General features: G+C 41.0%; 1 protein-coding gene across 1 annotated transcript in view; it reads left to right on the top strand.

Annotated features, from left to right (window-relative positions):
• The window catches only part of LOC128734894 (protein O-mannosyl-transferase TMTC1-like), a 182,061-nt gene that overhangs the window by 83,361 nt on the left and 81,430 nt on the right, over positions 1-17,270 (top strand). The window contains exon 3 of the mRNA XM_053829291.1: positions 8,324-8,397. Coding sequence (XP_053685266.1) covers positions 8,324-8,397 — 74 coding nt within the window. The remainder of the gene's footprint in view (positions 1-8,323; positions 8,398-17,270) is intronic.

The following is a 17,270-nucleotide window of genomic DNA, read 5'->3' as shown; positions in this document are numbered from 1 at the left end:
TTTGTCACCCGGACGTCGGTCCGACGCAAGCAATATATTCGTTTGTATTGGACGGAGTCCGACCGACTTCTTCCATGCACATGTAGTGGTTGTTTTTTTTGTAGTATTGAATCATACGATTGTGCGGTTGCTTTTCGTTAGCGTGATTGCCAGTCATTTGACTGTTTTGCAGTCATTCGCTGCTCCAAACGGTAAAGGCAACTTGATCGAAACGAAAATGTCAAAAAGCATTAGAACGCATTCATACTGTTGCGTGCATTCGGCGTTTGACTGAGCAAACTGCCAGTTGTGTTATGCATAGCGTTCGTATTCCACCTCTAAACGGACGGTGTGAACTTGAATGCGCGTTGGTGTGACTGCGGTAGAAAAAAAGGATCGGTCGAAGCCCTGGGCCTGCACACCGACACGAACGATAACGGCCAACGATGTATAAACTTCGCAGCTTCCCGAGGCCTGGGGATCCGAAGCACCTTTTTCCCGCACAAGGATATCTACAAAGCCACCTGGAGATCACCTGAACCAAATTGACCACGTTCTCATAGAGGGCCGGTTTTTCTCTAACATCACGAACGTACGCTCCCAACGGGGTGCGGATATTGATTCTGACCATTACCTAGTAGCAGTACATGTGCGCTCAAAGCTGTCCACCGTATACCGCACACGTCAAAGCCGCCCTCCAAGGCTGAACATCAGGCAGCTAGATAACCCGCAAGCTGTCGAGAACTACGCGCGAATACTGAATACTGCCTTCTTCCGAGGAGTTAGGTGCTTCAAACCTCGAAGACGGTTGGGGCAGAATACGCTCGGACATCGGAGAGTCGGCCATCGGGCACTATGTAAGGGCTAAAAAAGGGCTAGGTTCCTAGCCTCGGAGTACACAAAATGATTGGTTTGATAGGGAATGCCAACAAGCGGTGGAGGAGAAAAAAAATGCTTGGAAAAATTATCTAAGTATTGCCACTAGAGAGAACCTACACTGATAATAAAACTTGGTTTATAGTACGAAAACGAGCGTTTGCTTTACGAATTCTTTCGTTGTTTTCTACCACGAACACACTTTCGTATCCCAAATCTTGACAATCAATTGATGCAGACAGCCGGCCAACTTGTCCGGGCCCATTTTAATAAGCTCCGCTCCAATGCCATCCTTTCCCGCTGCTTTGTTGTTCTTCAGCCGCTGGATGGCTTCTTTAACTTCCCTTATCGATGGGGGTGGCACATCTTCGTCGCTTGCTGCACCAATGTGGTCACTTCCTCCCCTATCATGGTCTTCCGCCTGCACGCCATTCAGGTGTTCATCGTAGTGCTGCTTCCACCTTTCGATCACCGCACGGTCATCAGTCAAGATACCTCCATCTTTATCTCTGCACATTTCGGCCCGCGGCACGAAGCCTTTACGAGATCCGTTGAGTTTCTGATAGAACTTCCGTGTGTCGTGAAAGCGGTACAGCTGTTCGAGTTCTTCGCACTCCTTCTCCTCTTGGTGGCGCTTCTTTTCCTTGAAGAGTCGGGTTTGCTGCCTCCGCTTCTGTTTGTATCGCTCCACATTCTGACGGGTGGCTCTACGCAGCATTTGTACCCGCGCTGCGTTCTTCTCATCCAATATCTGCTGGCATTCCTCGTCAAACCATTCGTTACGTCGATTCGGTGCCACACTGCCTAGGACGTTCTCCGCTACGCTGTTAATGGCTGTTTTCACGACATTCCAACAGTCTTCAAGAGGGGCTTCATCCAGCTCTCCCTCTTCCGGCAGCGCGGTTTCGAGAGATAATGCGTAGTTTTCGGCGACCTCTGGTTGCTTCAGTCGCGCTAGATTATACCGTGGTGGGCGGCGGTATCGTATGTTGTTCACAACAGATAGTTTTTGACGTATCCTTACCATCACTAGGTAGTGATCCGAATCAATGTTAGCGCCCGGATAGGTTCTGATGTCGATAATGTCTGAAAAGTGCCGACCATCTATCAGAACGTGGTCGATTTGTGATTCTGTCTGGTTGGGTGATCTCCAGGTGTACCGATGGTAGAGGTTATGCTGGAAGAAGGTACTACGTATGGCCATGTTCTTGGAGGCGGCGAAGTCGACAAGTCTTAGGCCGTTTTCGTTCGTTTGCGGGTGAGCGCTGAACCGTCCAATCACCGGTTTGAATTCCTCCTCCTGACCAACCTGAGCATTACAGTCCCCGATGATAATTTTGACATCATGTCTTGGGCAGCGATCGTATTCACGCTCCAACTGCGCGTAGAATTCGTCTTTGTCATCATCGGTACTTCCGAGGTGAGGGCTGCGCACGTTAATTATGCTTATATTGAAGAATCGGCCTTTGATTCTTAATCTGCACATTCGGGGGTTGATCGGCCACCACCCGATCACCCGCTTCTGCATCTCGCCCATCACTATAAAAGCTGTGCCCAGCTCGTGTGTATTGCCGCAGCTCTGGTAGATGGTATGACCATCTCTATACGTACGTACCATCGTTCCTTTCCAGCATACCTCCTGCAGCGCTACGATGTCGAACTTGCGGCTCTTCACTTCTTTAGAAAGCACGTGGGTACTTCCGAGGAAATTTAGAGACCGACAGTTCCATGTTCCTAATTTCCAATCGTTAGTCCGTTTTCGTCGCCTGGGTCTTTGCCGATTGTTCCGATTAGAGTTATTATTATTACTTACGGAGTCCATTGCTTTGGTTTTTTTAGTGGTTCAGGCTTGCAAAGCCCGCAACCAACCCCACAGTATCGCCGGAGGGCCAACGTAGCTCGAAGGAGCCCTCCTCCCCTGTCAGCATACGACCTTGGTTTCCACCGGGGTTGGTTACCCGATCTCCACCCGAGGTTGCTCGTATCCCGGCTGGTACCACGAGGAGGTTGGGGTAGGAACCCACGAAGTAGATTCTTAAAATCAATCCTGAATGTTTTGTACATAGTAACAAAGCTATATTCGTACGAATTATTGCATTTTACAAAATGGTTCGTAGATTTTACGAATGCTCGAAAAGGCTGTCGATAAAAATAATAGTAGATTTCACTATTTTCCGATAGGTGTCAGTATGCTACATTACCGACACCTATCGAAAAATAGCGAAATCTTTATTATATCTGAAAAAGCTGATTTTATCCGGAATCGAACTGAGCTCGTTTGTCATACTTCTTAACGAACAGCAGACGACGCTGCAAACTACAGACCCACAGCTACTGCATACCAAGAAGGTCATAATTGCACTAGTCTTTTTTATCTTCATACAATCTTCGCATCCCGTTTTCGTCGATAATGATGCCAGACAACAACCGTGCATGAAATGGGTCTTGATGCAAGGCAGCTACGAATGTGCTCTCGTAAAAAATACGAACCATTCGTAATAACAACAATTGCGGTAGACAATAAGCCTACGAAAGTTTTTAAATGGTATGAAATTTTTTGTAGCAGCTACGAATATAGTCTTACGAATGTTTTTTCAAAAACAATACGAAATTATATTTTCAGTGTAGCCAAATACCGACGAGCTAGGAACCAGTTGACCACGATCCTGAGGAGGATAAAGCGCCAAAAGGAGGACAGAGATCGTGAAAAATTAGAACAACTATTCCGAACTAATGTCACGCGCAAGTTTTATGAGAAGGTGAACCAAACTCGGAAGGGCTACATACCGAAACCTGACATGTATAGGGACGAGAGAGGGAATCTTATCAGAAACGAGCGCGAGGTGGTCGACAGATGGAAGCAGTTCTTCGATGCACACCTCAATGGCGAAGTCGTAGAAGGAGGCGCAACGGAAATTAACCTAAGAGCGCCCATGGAAGATAGTAATGTCCTAGCACCTGATATCCAGGAAGTCAAACGAGAAATCGGGGTGCTGAAGACCAATAAAGCCGCTTGGAAGGACCACCAACCGGCAGAACTATATAAACATGGCGAAGAAACGCTAGCAAAGGCTCTACACTGGGTTATTTCGAGGATTTGGGAGGAGCAAAAGCTCCTGGAGGAATGGATGGAAGGAGTGGTTTATCCCATCTACAAAAAGGGCGATCGACTGCTGTAACTATGGCGATATTACGCTGGTAAACGCCGCCTACAAGGTACTCTCCCAGTTCCTGTTACGCCGGTTGTCACCGATAGCACAAGGTTTCGTAGGGAATTATCAGACGGGTTTCATGGGGGCTCGCGCAACTACGGACCAAACTTTTACTATCCAGCAGATCTTGCAGAAATGTCGGGAGTACAACGTGTCCACGCATCACATATTTATTGATTTCAAAGCAGTATACGATACAGACGATCGAGATAAGCTATGCACGAACACGGTTTTCCGGACAAACTGACGCGACTGATCAGAGCTACATTGGATCGAGTGATGTGTTTCGTACGCATCTCTGGGACACTTTCGAGCCCCTTCGAGACGCGGCGAGGGTTGAGACAAGGTGACGGTTTCTCCTGCATGCTGTTCAACATCGTTCTTTAGGGGGTGATCCGACGAACGGGCATCGAAACGAGAGACACGATTTTTACCAAGGGTAGTCAACTTCTAGGCTTTGCAGATGACTTCGATATCATAGCCAGGAACTTTGCGACGGCGGAGGCAATCTACGCCAGACTGAAAGCGGAGTCTAGGAGAATTGGGCTAAAAACAAATGCGTCAAAGACCGAATACATGAAAGGAAGAGGCTCGAAGGAAACAAACGCGCGTCTCCCACGGATGGTAACCGTTGACGGCGACGAACTAGAAGTGGTAGAGAAGTTCGTGTATTTGGGATCGCTGGTGACCGCAGACAACAACACTAGTAAGGAGATCCAGCGGCGCATCCAAGCGGAAAATCGGGCCTACTTTGCTTTTCGTAAGACGCTACGATCAGGAAGCATACGCCGCCGCACGAAGCTTACAATGTACAAAACCCTTATTAGACCTGTAGTTCTTTATGGACTTGAAGCCGTGACGCTGCTCACGGAGAACATACGCGCCTTTGCCGTGTTCAAGCGGAAGTTACTACGGACGAAATTTGGTAGAGTACAAACTGAAAGCGGAGAGTGACGGACGCCAAGGGTAAAACAGGCCCAGTAAGTAATCTGTTTTTCATTGAAAGAGCGTCAACAACACCTGTCCTTCCACTAGAACTAGGCCATAGACCGAAAAAATAGAAGCAATCGCTTAATGGGCGGAAAATACCCTACCGTGCCCTAGTACTAGTTTTGTTTTGGCCCAAAGATTCCCTTAAACAACTTGTGTGCCGTTACCATTTCGTATTGCTCTGTGATAGATCTTGGATCTAAAAGAGATATCAAAAGTTGTTTCAAATTAAAACGCATATTACATTTTGTGTTAAAAGAAAACTCTGCTGATGAAGACAATCCATCAGACTTCGTTAAAAAAATGATTCACTTCGAAAGCTTTCACAAACTATGCAACTTCTCCATTAACAAATTCACCCCCTTTCAGCGCGGCTCAAAATGTAACGCTAAATGGTTCGCCTTTAAGCTAAGCCCCTGATGAAAATGTTCGAATTTATCTTGACTGTTACTGACCGCTAGTGTCGGTTTTTGGCAAGCCATTACAGAACGTACCGTACTGTCTCCCGGGAGGGAGAGAAACGGACGACCATAACCGAGTAATTTGAGCTGGTCACAGGCAAATAGCAGAGATGAAACTCCTCGGAACGTAAACCTGCCGTCTCCGTCGTCAGCGGTCATTCCGTAACCAACCGCAGGGAGTAAAGGTGTTCGGTATGATTGCTCATGGTTTTGAAATGGCAACATCACGCTGCTTGGCACAGCATGGTTTCCCGGGGAGGCAGGAAAGGTAGCAAGTGACGCTGCACCTGCCGTGTTTCGGACACATCCACTGAGAATGTGTTCCACTTGGAACACGAAAATGTCCTTTACTTTGATTGCAGGTGAATGTTTATTTTGGGTGATTGTTATAAAATTCTAATTCCTTTCTGGTTTAGGAGCCAGTAAACACTAATGGAATAAAAGCCAGATACAGTTTTCAGCAAAGTTCTGGTCTTTGTTGATGTCGTCCTTGTGCTACTCATCCCCGATTGGTGTTTTAAAATTCCAAGCATAAAAAGGGTACCATTTTTTAATTATTCATAATTACCAGGCGCAAGGTTTCCGACAGACGTCGCTCAAAATTATGGGCTAATTGAAATAAATGTTTGCGACAATCTCGGAATTTCATTTCTCGATGTAACTAGATAGCATCAGTATTTCTTCGCAGCGATGCTACAGATCATCGTCATTGATTGTCATTCCATACAAACGACAAAGAAAATCGATTGCCCATACTTCAGCCCTTGCTTCACGGTCACCGGATTCGTGCAGGCTGTCATAAATCAGCTTCAGACCCGGTTCCTGTCGATTAAATCGAGTGATGGTAATTTGCAAACCAGCGAATTTTTTTTTCGTCTCCAAGGCACAAAAGGAGTACGGTAAATATTTCAAGAGTACCTATAGGTATAGATACCTAGTGATGTTTGCAGCCGAACCGGCACGGTGGATGGAACAACGGGTGGCCAGATTGGCTATCATTAATTTTAATGCAAATTATTTCCTTCCGCCTCGCAGTGACCATACGGCCGGCCGGCCCGGTCGGACTGGGCGGCGGGACTTCACGGTTTTACGAGAAACACGAATAAAAAGCATCGCTGATGGTTCGCACCGGTAATAAATTTTAATTTGTCGTTTGTTACCATTCCGGTGGTTGCTGCCGATGACTTATTTCTGTTCGGCACCGGTGGGTAAAAATAAACTTTACTATTGACCGAAAGGACGGTGGCTCATTTTTACTTAGTTGAAGTTTACTTTTAATGTTGTTTTTAATGCCACTTTTCCACCACAACAGTTTCTATTGATTTTTGGTTTAATCAGCGTACGGTCTCACAGAACTTATGAAACTTTTTGTGTTTTCTGTTTTGCAATGTTTCGGCTTTAATAATGGTTCACAAACCTGTCCTCTTTAAAGCGGAGATAAATTCCGGGTAATAGTTTTCTGACTATGACGTTCTTTTTTGTCGAATCTGTATAAAATCTTCTTTAGCATCGTTTTTTTTTTGCATATTCCAAATCTATTGCTGCCAATGCAATTTAATGCTGTCATCCAACTGTGAAACTTTTCATAGCTCAACCTAACAGAATTTTTGACCACCATCCCGACAAAATGATCAACTTTTTCTTCGAAACCATTAAATTCCTGTCAATTGCAACTATCGATTGCTTCTCCCTGGCGATGAGCAGCAGTTCGTCCATTGGATGGAAAAGTTTCTGGCCGGAATGACGAAACTTCCGAGTTGCTCCGACCGACCGGCAGCTTGTGGAACCCTTACGCAATGACGGCACTGCATATGACAATAATCGTCTGCTGCTCGCCATGTCAGCTCAGGAAAGTGTCAAAAATGCCACTAGCACCGGCTGGTCGGATTGTGCAAGTATTTGTTAGAACCATCTTGCTGTCATCTGCTTGCTTCAAATACTATCATGGGTGAAGGATAGTGGTTTCAAAATGTACCCGATCGAATTTGGGATACAAGGAAAAGTTTTCTCTCAAAGCTCATTGTAATTAGACTTGTGTTGGCAAAAAGTTTCCGAAAAACACAATGTTCTCCCTGATATAAAAAAAACTGCACGTTCGACTTTATGTATGATAGGTAGCACACTTTATGCTGTTCTACTTGACTGCTAAATTTTATACCAGACTAAAACGTGTCATGAATGATAGCATGAATTAGGAATGGCTGAAAAACTGAAAAGCAGAAAACAAAAAAAAAAAGAAACACCAAAGGGTTTATTTTGCACTTCACGTAATTCGTGAATAGGACTTTTTTACACTAAATTACTCATGTAGTATAATTTCTCATCTTACTTCAATTCTATACTTATCACCTATCTGATTACTTTGTAAAATAATTTTATTTGACGTCGAAAAAAAAACGCTTCAACAAACCCTTTTTTCGCTGAACCAAAACCAACTGCTACGACGTGGCTACGGTTGAAACGAGAACAGAACCCACCGCCCGGTAGACCAAGTTTACATTCACCTGAACCAATGAAACGGAACACAGAGATCGTCATTAAAAATTTACTCCATCGACAAATGAGTTCGACAAAAGTTGCAACCGCTTTCATTAGTCGGGTACCGGGTAGAAATTGTTTTTCACCTCGCGCTCGCGCTGTCCTGGCTGTCGGTCGTTCGGTTCCCTCGATTCGGGAAGTTTTCCATTGGAATTAAACCGATTTCGTTCTTTTTTTTCTCATCGAAACCATGCTTTTCCGCTTGTTCTGCTCTGCCTCAACCTATTCAACTGATCCGTGTTGTTTCAATTTTCTCTACCATTACAGGTGACCGGTATTGTCGGGCGAGCGGATGTCCTGGCGTGTATATTTTTTCTCATCTCACTTCTTGCGTATCACGGGTAAGTTGCGGCTTTGAAATAAGAGATCGTTGTCGGGTTATAATCGATAATTTTTATCGCGCTTTGCATTGCACGGCTTTTGTTTCGCAATAAGCTGCAAAACGTGCTTTTAATTGCGAAAATGATACTTTGCATTCGTGTTGGCAAAGTAAAGATTATAGCCAGATAAAAATCACTCATAAAAGTATATATTTGTGCGAATGAACAAAAATTGATCGATAAACCACAAGTATTTCTTGCTCTATCCAAAATGTAAAATAATATAATAAAAAGTAGTAAATGTAAAAGCGGTAAATAATATAATAAAATGCGGTAAAAGCTGTAAACTAGGTAAACTCGATCTGTGAATTTAATTTATTGAGAGGCTCATAAAACAAACAATATAAATTTGGATAAGTTGTTAGGTGATAAGCAAAAAATATTTGACACATTCCGCCGTGACGTTACAACGTTTTGACTTTTCTTTGCACAGTATTTATGTTTTAGCTGGGAAAATCGTTGAGAAACCCCCCAATATTATTATATATTTGGAAAGAGCATAAAATTTCCTATTAAAAGTGGACAAATTAATAGCATTTGCTTTGCCCAGATTGTTTTGGAAAGCAAATATGTAGCGTGACGTTACAACGCGCCAGAAATACGTCTTTTGGTTCTTCTGTTAAAAAACATGAAAATTCTGCTCTCTTTCAAATTTTATCTAAAGATTTTCTTCTATGATTTGATAAGAGATGAATACTGAACAACTTGCCGTTTTCAGAATTCCGATAGTTAGTGAAGTTAATTTTTAAACAGCTTTTACTTTTCGTGACGTTACAACGCTCTGCTTTGCACAGAGAGGGTCGTAGCTCCGTTGTAACGTCACGAAAAATCTGTTCATTTAATATTCGTTAATTATCGCTGTTGCTGCCCTCTGTACATGAGGGATAATCCAAAAATGTGTTGTTAATTTGTCTTTCACTATTTCGCCTACGTAATTGTGGGGTTGTTCACAAATTACGTCGCGCTGTGGGAGGGATGCTAAGAAAGTGAGACATAAGTAATAGCAACGAAACCTTAAGACATAGCATAATAGTTGCTTCAGAAAAGTTTCTTCATTTAAAAAGCACTTTCTAGTGGTGAAAAAATATTCGGACATTAGGGTGTCCTCAAGCAGATACAAAAAATATTTTCTCTATTTTAAGTCAGAAATGGTTGCTGTCTACAGAAAATTTGTAGAAAAACTAATTTTAAGAAACTTTGTTGAATGCTTAAGATTGATATTTCTTACATAAAAAAAGTTATAGAGCCAAACTCTTAGGGACACTCTTAAAAAAAATTTTTCGATCTAGCACTTTAATAACCCTTCGTATGGCTTACAAATGTTCTAAGAAATTGGTAATCTAATTAAATTGCACATTTTTGTCGAAAATAGAAACTATCACTGGCTTTTTTATTTTTATATGTACTCTTTAAGAGGGTGTATCTCGGGGGAGAGCAGCTATGAGCAGGTAATCTCATTTGTTTTTTTTTTGAGTTAATTTATGTTGTATTCCACCATGTACAACTTAGGGTAGACGACTGTGGAAAATCTAAAAAAAAATATGAAGGCAACCGTAGGTGAACATGTATAAATAAAAGAAACAAGGGATAGCTCCTTAGGGAAAAAAGATAGATTTCTACTATCTTCGACGAAAATGTGCAATTTAACTCGATTACCAATTTCTTAGAACATCTAAAAGGCGTACGAAGCGTTATTGTAGAACTAGATCGAAAAAAATTTTTTTTTAGGGTGTCCCTAAGAGTTTTGCTCTATAACTTTTTTCATGTAAGAAATATAAATCTTCAGTATTCAACGAAGTTTCTTGAAATTAGTTTTTTTACAAATTTTCTGTAGGCAGCAATCATTTCTGAATTACAATAGAGAAAATATTTTTTGTATCTGCTTGAGGACACCCTAATGTCCGAATATTTTTTCACCACTAGAAAGTGCTTTTTAAATGAAGAAACTTTTCTGAAGCAACTATAATGCTATGTCTTACGGTTTCGATGCTATTACTTATGTCTCACTTGTTTTGAATCCGTCCGGCTGCCCGCCGTGACGTTACAACGCGAGCTTCAATCAGTTGTAACTTAGGTTCTACTTAACTTATCATCATTCTTTAGGCACCGTTTTAAAGGTATTTTTGAGTACAAAGAGAATACGGATTATTAGATTGTTCGAATTTGTACTTTTCTTCGAAAGCTAAAAAGTACACCTTTTTCGTGACGTTACAACGCAAAAAAATGGCCCTATTTCATCCACTTGAAATACAAAATAACTGCAAAATTACATCCAAACTATTTTTGGAATGGATTCAGCATATATTCCTTTGTAAGTTGGTCGAAAACAAATGATATTATGAAATGTTTTGGCGCACTGTAGCAGTATTTTTAAAAATATCACGAAAAATCATTTATTTCTTGTAAATTTTAATTATTTTCGATACACGTTTTAAATAACTTCCGAAAATGCTAGAATATCAGTCATGGCAGTTTTGAAAGGTTCAAACATTGCCCAATCATGAAAAAATATTCAACAATACTAAAAGCAACTTTTATAAAATGTCTGGTTGGTATACCGGCCCGCGGAATGTGTCATTTAGAGTTGAATTTTGCAGACAAACATTTTTAATTCATATAATTTATATCACACCAGCATTGAATTTTACATTTATTTTACTTCTTTATTTAAATTAATTTATTTTTTTATATAATTTTTTACCATTTATATTTCATTTTTTTATATTTTATATTTGTCCTTAATTTTTATATTTCACGCCCCGCCTTCCGCGTTTGGTTTTTCCTTGTCGGTTTTAAAATTCGACTATTGGTTTATGGATTTTGGTTTTTGACTCTTGGTTTTTAAATTATTGCTTTTTGGCTTGTGACCTTTGATTTACGAGATGTGACTTCCATCTTGAGGCTTTTGACTTGTGACTTATTCTATATTCCATTATATTCTTATTTAGCAATAGAGCTTAATTTGTTTATTATGCACTGGTTGTTTTTTTTTTGCTTTTTTTGTGTCTTCTGATGGTTTGCTTGTTTATTTTTCATATTTTTATTAAAGGTGGAGGAGCGTTTGGTGAGGAAGAATGGTAGACTGGATGATATTGCGAAACTTCAATGTGAGACGTAGTTCAATTACTGAGTGGGACTCTTACGCACACTTTTTCGGTTTGCTCCCAAATGCTTTGGCAATTAAACTATCAGTACACGACACCCTGTATTAGATAAACTCACATCTAGTTTTCGATCATTACAGTCTAACACCATACACCCACCATACGCTTCACCCGCCGACGCACAGTGGGACGGATTCAAAAATAGTGAGACATAAGTAATAGCATCGAAACCTTAAGACATAGCATAATAGTTGCTTTAAAAAAGTTTCTTCATTTAAAAAGCACTTTCCAGAGGTGAAAAAATATTTGGACATTAGGGTGTCCCTAAGCAGATATAAAAAATATTTTCTCTATCTTAAGTCAGAAATGATTGCTATCTATAAAAAAGTTACTATTTTAGAGAAAAACTTTGTTGAAAACTGAAGATTTCTATCTCTTACATGAAAGAAGATATAGGGTTAAACTCTCAGGGACACCCTTCAAAACAGTTTTTTCGATCTAGCTCTTCAATAATGCTTCGTATGCTTTTCAAATGTTGTAAGGAATTATTAACCACATTGAATTACATATTTTTGTCGAAGGTAGTAGAGGTCTATCTTTTTCCCTTCAGAAGGTATCGCTGAAAAAACGGTTGCCTTCATGGTAACTTTTCTCAGATGTTCCACAGTGTTCCGCCCTAAGTTGCATATGGTGGGATACAGCATAAATTGATTCACAAAAAAATAAGCGAGATAAGTTTCCATAGCTGATAGCTGATAGCATAGCTGAGACACACCCCTTTAAAAATTACATGTAAAAAATAAAAAACCAGAGATAACTTCTGAAGGGAACAAGATATAGCTCTACTATTTTCAACGAAAATGTGCAATTCAACGTGGTTGTGAATTTCTTAGAACATTTTAAAAGCATACAAAGCGTTATTAAAGAGCTAGATCAAAAAAAAAAACTGTTTTTAAGGGTGTCCCTAAGAGTTTGGTTCTATAACTTCTTTCATGTAAGAGATAGAAATCGTCAGTTCTCAACAAAGTTTCTCAAAAATAATTTAGCTACAACTTTTCTGTAGGTAGCAATCATTTCTGACTTAAAATAGCGAAAATATTTTTTGTATCTGATTAGGTATTTCCTAATATCAATATCCAAATATTTTTGCACCACTGGAAAGTGCTTTTTGAACGAAGAAACGTTTTTGAAGCTGTTAAGCTATGTGTTAAGGTTTAGATGTTATTAATTATGTCTCAAAAAAAGGCGAACATCAGGTTTTGCGTAGAAACCAAGTTTTCTGAATTGATGTCTTCACCAAAGTTTTTTGTTTTTCGAAGTACGTTTCTGTTATACCAAAAAAATGCAAGAGGGTGAATCAAAAATTAATTAATTTAACTTTTTTATTTAAGGCCAAAAACAAACAATGTCTAAAAAAAAGTTGTTCAAAATGTTATTAAAGGAGTTTTTGTCGATGAAAGAAAACTTCTATCTCTTAAGGGAAAGAAGTTATAGTACTACAAATTAATGTATCCCCTTAATACCAGTTTTTCTAAATTTTTTTTGGTTATTCTTATTGCCGCGCAGTTTTGAATTGCAAACGAAATTCGAAATTTCGCATTTCTTTGCTCTGAGTCAAAACATGCAAGAAAAAATATTGCCAAAAATAATCAACAGTCATGTGGCATGGCCTGCGGTGTTTATTTGAGACACTCACATCCGGGCGTTTTTGCTTTTGATATTTTTTGGCATATGCACCTAGCGTATTTCGATTTCAAACCAAAAACTGGTGCAAAATTGGGGATTTCATTTACCGTTTTCTCAAATGTTCCACCGTGACATACATATGAAATGAAATACAATATATTGTAGTACTTAAAGTAGCGGAGATTGGCTGCGCATACCTGCGCCCTTTTAAAATAAAGCCCTTAAAATTTGTTTGAAAATTAAACAAAACCTGGAATAGCTCGAAAACCTTAAAGGGTAGAGCTATACTTCTTTCAGCAAAAAGATGTATTCTCATAGCATGTTAAACTTTGTGGAACATCAAAACTGCGTAGCAATGAAAATAACCAAAGAAAAATTAGAAAAACTGGTATTAAGGGTATACATTAGTTTGTAGCACTATCACTTCTTCCCGTTAAGAGATAGAAGTTTTCTTTCTGTAACAAAAACTACTTAAATAACATTTTGTACAACTTGTTCTTAGACATTATTTATTTTTGGCTTTAAATAAAAAATTAAATTGATTAATTTGTGTACACAAAGCTTAGTAAATTGCACCCTAGATTATATTCAATCGTACTAAGCTATGACAACTGATTCGTATACGAATTTCATCGCAGAGTAGTATAGCATTATGGAACTAATCATGTTGAGTCGGATCTCATCGTATACAAATACTTACGAATGTGAATTGTTTACACATAATCTACAGTACGTATGGTACGTGGCCTATGGCCTAGTTCTAGTAGAAGAACAGGTATTTTTATTGGCGAAAGAAAAGGCAAATAGGCTGAATTTGGAAACCTGTTGAAAATACCCTCCCGTACCCCATATCAGTACATATTTATTATTTGTTACTAATTTAATTTACTAATTTATTTATTATTAAATCAACGGGCTCGAGATAGCCCCAATGATTGTCCATATAGTTATATAAAAATACAATCAATTGAGTAAAATACAAATCCAAAAACAGTTAAAATATAAGTCTACATCACTCGCGGTTTACTGCTCCCGAAAAAAAAGCTTGCAAATCTTCTGCCAAGTATTCGACGCGACAGATGAAAATCGAATAATGATGACACTTGATTAAAAACTCGCTGCAAGCCACCGATAGCGCCATTCATAGAGTAATTAGTGCGACGAACTGGTAGTCTCAGCATGGCGCTATTACGCAGTGCTCGTGGTTGCACATTTATGTTAATCTGCTCCATAAGCACAGGGCTGTCTATTCTACCCTGCAGGCAATCCGCAATAAACAAAGCTCTAGAGGCAGCTCTACGAACATAGAGAGGTTCTAAGTCAATCAGTTGACAGCGGCTTACATAACTAGGCAGACAGAACGGGTCTCTCCATGACAACCTTCGCAAAGCGAATCGAATAAATGGGCGCTAAACTGATTCAATTCTCTCTGTACTGTTGTTGTAGTTAGGATTCCAAACGGGCGAACAGTATTCCAGGATGGACCGCACCAGCGAACAATATAGTGACTTAAGGCAATATATATCAGAGAACTTTTTCGCGATCCTGAAAATGAAGCCTAATGATCTCGAAGCTTTAGCGATAATGTACGAGATATGCTCCTTGTACGTTAACTGCGGATCCTAGATAACTCCCAAGTCTTTTATATACGAAACACGTTCGATGGGTGTGCCATTGAGCTCATAACAAAACAGGATCGGGTCTATTTTTCTGGAGAAAGCGATTATTGAGCACTTCTCCGGGTTCACTAACATGCGGTTCACATCGCATGGCAAAAGGCCTCCAACTGATTTTGGAGAAAGTGACAATCGTCTGTCGAACGGATCTGGGAAAACATTTTCAGGTCATCTGCATACGAGAGTCGAGGGCATTTGATAGCCAAATTGACATCGTTGAAGTAGAGCAGAAAGATCAAAGGTCCTAGATGGCTTCCCTGAGGTATACCTGAAGAGGCTAGATAGCTATCGGACCTACAATCTCCAATGGCAACCATCAACTGTCGATTGGTCAGATATGAGCGAAACCAGCGTAAAAGGTTGTCACTAACGCCCAGTCTATGCAATTTTGCAATTGCGATGTCATGGTTTATCTTATCAAAAGCGGCCGACAAGTCTGTGTATAAGACATCTGTTTGAGCATGGTGGTCCATACTTCCCGTTATGTATGATGTCAGACACAGCAGGTTAGTGGTGGTAGAGCGCTGGGAAATGAAGCCATGTTGATCGGCACTTAGATATTGTTTACAGTGTGACAATAGAGGTTCCATGATTACCAACTCAACTAGTTTTGAAACTGCACTGAGCGATGTGATTCCTCTATGGTTGCTCACATCTCGTTTACTACCTTTTTTATGCACAGGAAACATATGCGCAAATTTCCAACACGATGGGAATACGCCGCTAGAGATAGACATTCGGACTAGGTAGAGCAATGGCGTCAACAAACAGGATATGTGTCTCTTCAGGAATACAGAAGGTACTCCATCAGGTCCAGGGTTGAAGGACGACTTAAGCATGGAAGCGGCTTTTGAAATTTTCTCGACGTTGACATCAATGGCACCTAGTGTTTGACCATAAATTGGAATATTGCTTGCTGCTAGGGCAACATGGTCAACGCTCAATACCTCGTTAGTGAAAACACTTGCAAATTTGCTGGAAAAGGAACGGCATATATTCTGAGGTGCGGCAGCGATTTCCCCGTTATACTCCATAGATGACGGGAGGCCGGACTCTCTGCGTTGATCGTTTACATAGTTCCAGAAGCACTTCGGGTGACGCTTTAGTTTCCGTTGAATGCTCTGTTGATGCCGTGAAAAGCATTGCCTACTGGCTCGCCTATATAAGTGGCTCACTCTCGCATAATGACGTTTTAGCGAAAGCGTGCGATGCTTCGTGAATCTCCGCAATGCTGCTCTTTTGTATGACTTCAGTTTGCGCAACTCATTCGTGTACCAAGAGGGGTGAGAAGTGTTGCGGTGACTTCTTTCCAGGACGTGTCGATCTATAACATATAATAGAACATGTGAGAAGGTTTGCGCCGCAGCTTCAACGTCCTCTGGGTCAAGTATCTCTGCCCAGTCAATACTGGACAATACGTCATTAATACTATGCATATCAGCTTTACGGAAGTTGTAGGATATAGCCGCGGGAAATTCAATGAAGTCGCGAAGGGGCTTATCCTCAATACAGACTATCAGAGGTGGGTGGTGCAAAACTGGCCTAATTAGCGGACATGGAGCTGCGGTGATGAAGGGGGGCTTTTCTAATGAGCTCACGAAACAGAGATCCAAGCAACGGTTGTTTTCGTTAACTACATGGTTAACTTGATTGCATTGCAGCACTATAATTGTCGAAAAGGTTTACTGCACCAGCATGAATCGTCGAGTTTTCAGGATCCGGGAAGAGAAATCTGCTATGGACAGGTTTCCATAGTATACCTGGCAGGTTAAAGTCGCCCAGAATGATGATCTCATCAAGAGGAGTCGCCTCTCTCATAATAGAGTACACCGATTGACAGTGGACATCAATAAGATCGTTGTCGCGGACACGATCAGGTGCAATGTATAAAGCGCAAAGAAAAAATGTGCGATCACTTAGCTTGATGGTCGTCCAAATTTGCTCTACACAGTTCCATGCATTGTTCTCGATAGCCCTGGCTTCGAACCCGCGACGGACAGCTTTCAAAACACCACCGCCGATAGATTTGCGGCTATTATTCGGGTTCCGATCGCAACGAAAGACTTCATAATCGGATCCAAACACTTGACTGTAGACTGTTCGGGAATCGAGCCATGTTTCGCAAAGGGCAATGACATCATAGCAGCGATCTGAGACAGCTAGTCGGTACTCTTCAACTTCAACTTCTTCAGAAGTTGGAAGACCCCTGATCCACATCTAGCCACAGGTCCGGGACGACTTAGCTGGATACTGGCAGGGGACGGCACGACTGGGCTAGAGGAACCAGGAGCTTCCAAAGTGCAGTCCAATGAGCGTCCTGGTGGTGAAAAATAATGACTCGGGCGATGACACGGGTGTTGAATGTCGA

This window comes from Sabethes cyaneus, chromosome 2 (assembly GCF_943734655.1).
Source record: "Sabethes cyaneus chromosome 2, idSabCyanKW18_F2, whole genome shotgun sequence".
NCBI lineage: Eukaryota > Metazoa > Arthropoda > Insecta > Diptera > Culicidae > Sabethes > Sabethes cyaneus.
This window is presented reverse-complemented; position numbering and strand designations above follow the sequence as displayed.